The sequence below is a fragment of the Mirounga leonina genome, unplaced genomic scaffold (genome assembly GCF_011800145.1).
Source record: "Mirounga leonina isolate KUSES-001 unplaced genomic scaffold, KU_Mleo_1.0 Mir_165, whole genome shotgun sequence".
Classification (NCBI taxonomy): Eukaryota; Metazoa; Chordata; class Mammalia; order Carnivora; family Phocidae; genus Mirounga; species Mirounga leonina.
The window spans coordinates 82644343-82653129 of record NW_023270415.1 but is presented as its reverse complement, the minus strand read 5'-3'; the positions used below and the strand labels follow the sequence as shown (position 1 = coordinate 82653129).

Here is an 8787-nt window from a genome sequence, read left to right as displayed (position 1 = left end):
AAACCAAGATTGGTGTATTCCACATGTTTTTCAGGGAGAGAAGGGGAGCGGTCACAGCTGTTCCCTTTCACTGGGCAGCTGGCACTGAACAGACTCTGGTGAGGAGTGGCAGGTCCTTCTGCTGCCAGAGGACAGGACTCCAGGTGAGGACTCCTGGTGAGGCAGGGCCATTGAGCAGCTTTTAGTAGGTAGATAATCGTGCAGGCTGTTTGTCAACCCGTGCACTCTTGTCTTCGTGCTTTAAAGGTGCCTTTTGTCCCCTGGAGTGATGTTGGTCAGCAGCGTCTCAGTGTCCTTTGGTTCATGATGTTTGAGATGAAATACATCCTGGGAGCTCTTAAACCCGGTTTCCAGAGTTGCCGCCCTTGTCTGTGGTGCTGCGGCCCGATTCACTCATGAGTGGCTCACTTCAGTATCCTCTGAACGCCTTTCTCCAGAAACTTCTTCAGCACTTTCTCCTTTTTTTGTGGAGGAAAGATTAGCATCAAAATGAGCTGAAATAGGTTGTACATACAAGAAATTCAGCAACAGCAGTCTGTGAGAGTTCTAGATGCTGAAATCTGACAACTGAAAGTAGCTTAAGTCTTTGATGAACAAGCTGGATATGGTATGTATGATCATTTCAGAAGGGATTGGCCAGTTAGTATTTGGGATAAACTATAATGGAGTGATGCTTTGTATATAAGAATCAGGGTAAGAAAGAAGAAAAGGTAAGAGTAATGAATTACTTAATAATTGGCCATTTTATTCCTTTATAGTGTCCTTTTCACTAATAAAATTGTTCCAGTTTTCCTGTTTATCAAAGGGACTTTCTTATAATTTGACTGATCTTTTCTCCTTACGTTGACTTGCCCTATACTTCAGGTCTTATTTTCCAGGCTGTTGTCCATATAGTAGTGGTAGTGGTCTTGGCTTATCTTAGAATGTTGAAAAGCTGATTGGAAAATCTGCCTCTTCATGATAATCCTCCTAAGCACATTTCACCACAAATAGCTTTGACTTAAAATAATAAAATAAAAACTGGAGTGAATTTACTGTGATGATAATGGTTATATGCTGAACAAAAATTCTGATTAAGCCAATAAACCTTCACTTTTTTTACCTTAGCATATACCAGGCATTGTGATTAAGGCTTTGCCTGGGTTTTCTCATTTAACCTTCACAGCATTTCAGTGAAGTAGGTACTTTTACTTACCCTGTTTCACAGTGGGACGGAGATACAGAGAAGCTGCTCAGTGGCAGTGCTCTGGTACCTGTCCAGGCTCTTGGTACCTCCTGAGTCCTGCTGCACCCCAGCACCCCAAGAGTGAAGGCAGTGCTGGCAGGGAGCTTGCAGCCCCTAGGCTGGCCCATCTGACTGATTGCAAATCGGAAATGGTACACTTTTCTTAAACGTGGTTTGGTACGTGGGTCTTTTAGGTGTTTTACCAATGAAGGAAAATGAGAAAACAGTCCAAAGGTAGGAGCCTCTGGCTTACGACTTGGCTATTCATTGCCCAACAGCATGTTCCACATAAAAGAGAGGGAATGTCTGTCTTCCTGAGGTGACTGGAAACTTCAGTTTCCTGGAGTTGTGTCAGAAGCTCCTTCTTCTTCAGACTTGAGATCCTGCTAAGTCAAATGACACGTGTAAAATGAGTTTTTCTACAAGGTAATTTGGAAAGTCAAACCCCTGTGAATTGGGAGGAAAATAAGCATAAAGTAGACACACTGTGGCATGGGATATGACTTACAGGATTTGTAAGTCATGGCTTCTCCTGGCTTCTCAGGGCGTTGGAGCTTTTTATCCAGTTACAACTTCTAGAGAAGGGACCTTTAAGAAGGAAGGAAAGGAAATTAACTGTTTTTGCTCCAAGGATCTCTGGCGTTCTTTTAGGAGACAGAAGGACTAGGAAGCCATGGCAGTGTCTTCCTCAAGACCGCATGCAATCTTAGAATGCCAAATCAGGAAAAAATATTTGGGTTTTTTCCTTTTTAATTCCATCTTTACATACAGGGGAGGTGTTTTCACTTAACTAAGAATCCCAACCTTTATCCTAATCCTCTATTTCAGCTTATATGGCTAAAACATCCTTCTGACTAATACCTGTGATGAGTTTTTCATTGTTTTAGTTTTCAATTAAGTACTTCATCCAAATTGTATTCAATTTTATTTACATAGTTGTTAATGTTCTCCTCGATTCCAGTCATAAGTTTCTCTGTTACCCAATTTCTTCCTTAGCTTGGAGATGGCATTAATACTAGTTGGGAGCCAGACTCTCCCCTGATGGTGCAGACCCTCTCTGTGCTACACTTGTTGATTAGCACAGAGCAGTCATCCACTTGCCACCCCCAGCTTCTAAACCAAGTAAACTAGTTACAATTGAGAAGAGAAAGACATTTCCGTTTCTTCAGTAGATGGAAGGAAGCTTTATGGAAGAGAGATTCATTCTGTAGTGACTGGCAGTGCTGACCGATGCCCTGTTCACCTGCCCCAGCCTACTTTCCCCCACCCCAGAAGGGTCACCCAGGCTTGAGAAATGCATTCGCAAGGGTGCACCAACCTCCGTGGGAGATGCTCCAGCGGCTACTTTCTATAGGCTAGGAATGGCGTTGGGAGAGCTGTCATGAAAATGGGTTCAATAACTCACTGGGGTTGGCTGAATACCAGACAGTAGCTCATAACCCTTTCAGAGACATGGAAGTGTGTCACCTTAACAGGCCCAGGGCCAGAGCAGTAATCAGAAGTTACCCTGGGTAACGGTGATGGTGTCTCTGAGACTGAAGTAGATAGCCTACTGAAGTCTCTATCAGTATAAGTGAAAAAAACATTAAATTTGGTGAAAAGACCTGAACCTCATGAAAGGAGAAAAGGCCAGATTCCCTTGAGGAAGATGCTGATGCTCTCTCCCAATTTTATACTATATCTTATTTCCTTCCCCAAAGGGAATGTGGCCAATTATGGGGTAACCATGTTGAAAGACAGGAAATACCCACACCTATAGAGATAAGAAAGTAAAAATTAGCTCGGACCGGGAAAGGAAAAAAATCTATTAAACTATTCACTGGGCTGGAATCACAGGGATAAAACCAGCTTCAAGGTTAATAGGAGACAGTACTTTCCCAAAAAAGATGTGCAGCTGTAAAATGTCATGACATTTTACCTCTGCTTTCTTACTGGGAAACTTTGTTCTCCAATATCACAGACTGACAGGAATGTGTTATAAATTATAAGAATGAAATACCCACTCTTTCCTGGCAGATAAAAGTCACTTTGATACAGAGAAGCAGCCTTGATTTACAACTAGAACCAGATAAGGAGTTTTGGACAACACATTCCACATCTAAATTTTGCGGTTTCCAAGGAAATAGGAACCTGGGTCCACTTCTCAGTCCAGACCTGATGTTGACCCACTACTCACAGCCCAGCTTTGCTGCCCACCCATCCAAGCACTGCTCCATATAGATTTCACCTAAAATCCACCCTGCCCGGAAGTCTTGTAATAACTCTGCTTTCCTTTGTTTAGTGGGACATCCCACAGATCTCATGTTTGTCACTCATGGTAATGGGTCCATGACCCTGATTGGAATACAGGCTTGTGCCTGGTAGTCTGAGGCTGATCAGCCTAGGGCAGGGGTTACTGGGCTCTGACTCTGAATTGACACTGGCTCAAGATACTGCTGTTGTTTACCAGTCAGAGTAGGAGCTTATGGAGTCAAGTGGCAAATGGATTTTTAACTCAGGATCATCTCACAGTAAGATCACTGGGACCCAGAACCCACCCCATGGATTTACCCAGATTGAGAATGTATACACAAAGTAGACATACTGCACTTGGCAGAATCCCCATGTGAGTTCCCAGGGTGTTATAATAGAAATCTTTGGACTAAAGAGGCCTGGAGGTGAGCCCAGCTCCCACCTGTAGGCTAGATTACTCTGGTCAAACTAACCTCTATGAGTGAGTTTGCTATTAAGCATGCAAAATGGGAAAAGAAATACCAATCCATGTGGGGTTATTTGGGGATTAGGGTAGAACCAAGTATGCAGAGTGACCAAGGTGCTGCCCAGAACACAGTGGGCACACAGCAGGGCCACTCTGGTCAGGGTAGCAAGAACAGAAAGAGCACATTGCCTTTGGAGAGGGATAGCTTGAGTTACAATCTTGGTTTCATCTCACTGGCTTGTTTTTCCTCATAAAAGTGGGCATAGTAGAACTCTTACTGCAGAGAGATTTATGTATAATAACCCGTATAATGTTGTGATGTAATGTTTTCCCAAATAGCACTCTCTTCCTTTCTTAAAAGACATCTAGTGTGTAGTTGATTCATGGATTCATTTAATCAACAAATGTATTAGGTAAGTACCTATTCTGGGTATGGTTCTAGATGCTAGGGATAGAGACGTGAATAAAACAAAATCCCTTCCCTCATGGAGCATACACTCTAGCACGGAGAGAAAGATGATAAGCAGAGAAATTGTCTGTTGGTGATGAATGCTCTGAAGAAAAATGGAATAAAGTAGCTTGTTGTGGAGAAGTGAGGTATCCTTTCCATCCTGTGGCCAAAGAAAAATATCTAGAAGCTCTTATCTCAGAAGAATTTGGCAAGTAACTGCAGGGCCTGGGTCCCCAAGCCCTGTAGGCTGGGGTGCCGGTATGGGAACAATTGTTTTCCCCTCAAAGCTATGGGGCCTGCTTGAGGATGGGGACTGGTCTTTATCTGCTTCTGTGTCCTAAACATTCCAGGTAGAACAGTGGTCATTGCATGTTTCAGACACTGGCTAACCATGGAAACATCTCAAGTCACTCATTTCTCACCCCTTACACCCACCCCCATGCCCTTGGGAAGAGGTTAGGATCAGGTTTCAGGACACAGCACCAGACTCCAAGGACTGACAACTCATCTGGGTCCCAGCAGCTGAAAGAGGACAGAGCAGCAGGAGGAAGTGCAAGCTGCTCAGAGCCCACCTGCCCCGACTTCCTCACCAACACAGCAGGCTGGCTGGTCCTCCTTATGGGCATCCATTATGAGGCAAACTAGAGAGAACTTGACTATAGTAGCCCCAAGACCCAGGAAATAGCAGAGAGCCTCGTGGAGTTCCCATTCTCACACTTCCAGATGCTCATGCTATTCCATTTGCTCCTCCTGAATCCACTTCCTCTTCTCACCTGCCTGGGCTTCAGGGTTGTCATTCTAACTGCGGAATGAGAGGAATGAGATCGGGAGAGCTGTCTGTATTATTCACAGTCCCATTTTTCCAGAAACCTAGAACTAAAGGGGCCTTAAGAGGCCCCCAGCTGTGCTGAGAATCCCTTTTTCTGGGGATGGTGATTCCCTGTCACATTAAAACATCTATGATGCTGCCCAATTCCCCAATAGTAAGGTCTGTATTGCACCCAAAAAGCCTCCCTGCATTTTCAGGGCAGTTTCTCTGATCTTTTTTTCTTTCATGTTTATTGGGGTAAATTAACAAACATAGTATATATTTGAGGTATACAATGTGATGATTTAATATACCTATACATTGTTAAATGATTACCACAATCAAGCTAATTAACACGTCCATCGCCTCACACAGTTTTTCCACACCTTTCTTTGTGTGATAAGAACATTTAAGATCTATTATCAGCAAATTTCAAGTACAACATGCAGTATTATTAAGTATAATCACCATGCTGTATATTAGATCCCCAGAAGTGACTCATCTTGTAACTATAAGGTTATACCCTTTGACCAAGATCTCTCCATTTCCCCCGAACAGTTTCTGTGGTCCTGATAGTCTGTTCCAAATTTCTTCATCAGAACACACACACAGGGTGTCTGGGTGGCTCAGTTGGTTAAGCACCTGCCTTCAGTTCAGGTCACGATCTCAGGGTCCCGGGATTGAGTCCCGCGTCGGGCTTCTTGCTCAGCAGAGAGCCTGCTCATGTGCGCGCTCTCTCTCTCTGACAAATAAATAAATAAAATCTTTTTTTAAAAATTTAAAGGACACATACACAAAGACTTCCTACAAACCACCAAAATGAAGGAAACACCACTCAAGTGGACAAACTCATAGCTAAAAACAACCTCCCACTCCTCAAAAAACAAATTCTGAGAACCTAGCCCTCCCTCTGCACCCACATGGGAATTTACAGCTCCCATTCCCTTATTTTTCAAAGTGAGTACCATCTGTGGCTGTTGGAGCAGTAATGTCACCTCCCCTCTCCTCCATCCCTAAGAAAAGAGTAAGAGAGGGAGGGAGGACCAACTCTCAGTGGGCCTGGGGCATTGGCCAGCAGTGAGGAGTAAGGGAGAGAAAGGGGCCAGGACAGTCATGACCACAGGTGAGTGTGGGCACAGGGACAGTTCTCGTGCTGGGTGCAGAGTCCCAGGCAAGCAGAGGCTGAGGCTGAGGCTCCCAACCATGCAGGACCCTGTGGACCAGGGTCGGGCACCAGCTATAAAAAAGGCGGGGGGGGGGGGGGCACTGAAAGCTTTGAGAGTATTTAAGCTGTATCATCTCAGGATGTTGGACAGATAACTAGTTTTATGGAGTTGTTTTAATCAGCCAAGATAAGAGGCAGGGAAGTGGCTGTTGCAGCTTAGTGGTGGGGAAAAGAATGAGGAGGTTGTAAGGATGATCCACATAAGGTATATGGCATTTAACTGGTGGAAGGGAAATGGACAAAGAGAATGTGTCAATTCAGGTGAAGGTGATACAGAACTGAACCTATGGTAGAGAAATGGATAAGCAAGGTGAAGGGATAATGCCAGATAGATTTGCTTAAGACTGAAAGAGATAGGAATTGTCCCGGATAAAGGTGATAAGGGACTGAATTCGTGATAAGCATGCAAAAGAAGGAACAAATGCCAGAAATGTTTAAGGGGTAAAATTGGAAGGACTAGGTGCTCACAGATTTAGACAGTGAGGAAGAAATAAGATGAAGGATGACCCCTCATTTCTTATTTAAGTGTCCGACTACATCAACCAAGGTAAAGTTGGTGTTTTCTTGTATGGGGATAGATATGAAAGAAGGTGAGGAAGTGATGGTGCTCTGGGTCATGTTGGGGTCTCTAGATTGGCAGAAGTTTGGGGTGAAAAGGTAGGGGCTGGGGCCTGGGCAAAAGCATCATTGAGGGCAGAGAGCGGAAGTGGAGTCCATCAATGAGAGATGGAACTCATTAGTGGAATCAAACTAAAATTAGGATCCTGGTAACATTGAAGCAAAAGAGAAACTTGAAGGCTGGGGTGATAACTGTACCAAAAACTACAGAAATCCCTTATAATAAGGACTAAAAGTGTCCCAGGATTTGATACCTAGGATATCCATTGGAACTGCATGCAAAGCCCTATGGGGAGTGGGATAGGGGCGGGAGCCGAGCTGCACTGGGCATGATCACATATGGGGGCAGACAGGCTTCTATGAACATCATGAGCTGAAAGGGTTAAGGCCAATTTAGAAGCAAGGTTATGTAAGGGTCAAGAGGAAGAGTGCAGGGGCACCTGGGTGGCTCAGTCAGTTAAGTATCTGCCTTTGACTCAGGTCATGATCTCAGGGTCCTGGGATGGAGCCCCCCCATCGGGCTCCCTGCTCAGCAGGGAGTCTGCTTCTCCCTCTCCCTCTGCCCCTCCCCACCCCCCGCTCATGCATGCTTGCTTGCTCTCTCTCTCAAATAAATAAATAAAATCCTAAAAAAAAAAAAAAAGAGGGAGGGTGCAGAGGGAAGTGAGCTGAGAAAAGTCCACGGGAAGGCCTGAGATCACAAAGCTCAGGCTCTGCGGTCTGATAGCTAAAGTGCATACACCTGCAGTGAAGCTTTGGAGGCACAGTGGGGACATTGGGGTGATGGAGTCTAATCCTCAAAAGGAGGAACGGCTTGAGGAGAGCATGATGTTGCAATTAGGAACACTGAAGGCCCCACACCGAGAATGGGGTGCTCTCGAGAGGGGCTGTGGTGATACAACGGACACTATGAGGGAGCCAAACTCCTGGTGCCAAAAGGCGAGGGGCTCCCCAAAATGGAGCCGTGAGGAGTGCGCAGTGACCCCACCCAATAGACCTTCCTTTTTTTTTTTTTTAAGATTTTATTTATTTATTTGTCAGAGAGAGAGAGGGAGAGGGAACACAAGCGAAGGGAGTGGGAGAGAGAAGCAGGCTCCCCGCTGAGCAGGGAGCCCGACGCGGGGCTCGATCCCAGGACCCCGGGATCATGACCTGAGCCGAAGGCAGGCGCTTAACTGACAGAGCCACCCAGGTGCCCCAATCAATTGCATTTCCTTTTTTTTCTTTTTTTAAGATTTCATTTATTAGAGAGAGAGCGCAAGTAGGGGAGGGAAGAGTAGAGGGAGAAACAGACTCTCCACTGAGCCAGGAGCCCGATGCGGGGCTCGATCCCAGAACCCCGGGATCAGGACCTGAGCCAAAGGCAGACGTTTAACCGACTGAGCCACCCAGGAGCCCTTAGGTTGGCTTTTTAAAAAGAATCTTGACCCAGCAGCCTTCCTTCCTGGCAAAGCGGGCCCTCCCCTCCTGTTGTACAATTCCTCTGGACTCTGCTCTTTCTGTGCTGGGGAATTTGTTCATGGAGGATATTGGTCGCGAGTTTTCTTTTTTTTTCTTCTTTTTTTTAAAAGATTTTATTTATTTGAGAGAGAGAATGAGCAGTGGGGAGGGGCAGAGGGAAGTAGGGAGAGAGAGAGAGAGAGAGAGAGAGAGAGAAGCATACTCCCCTCTGAGCAGGGAGCCCTATGTGGGGCTTGATCCCAGGATCTGGAGATCATGACCTGAGCCGAAGGCAGACGCTTAACCGACTGAGCCACCCAGG

At 45.4% G+C, this 8787-nt stretch overlaps 1 protein-coding gene across 3 annotated transcripts in view; it reads left to right on the top strand.

Annotated features, from left to right (window-relative positions):
- The window catches only part of ZNF16 (zinc finger protein 16), a 40489-nt gene that overhangs the window by 3062 nt on the left and 28640 nt on the right, over positions 1-8787 (top strand). For 2 of the 3 annotated variants that reach the window (XM_035012233.1, XM_035012231.1), the window contains exon 1: positions 1-143. In XM_035012233.1, coding sequence (XP_034868124.1) covers positions 24-143 — 120 coding nt within the window. In that variant the 5' untranslated portion in view covers positions 1-23. The remainder of the gene's footprint in view (positions 144-8787) is intronic. The other variant, XM_035012232.1, reaches the window with a different exon arrangement.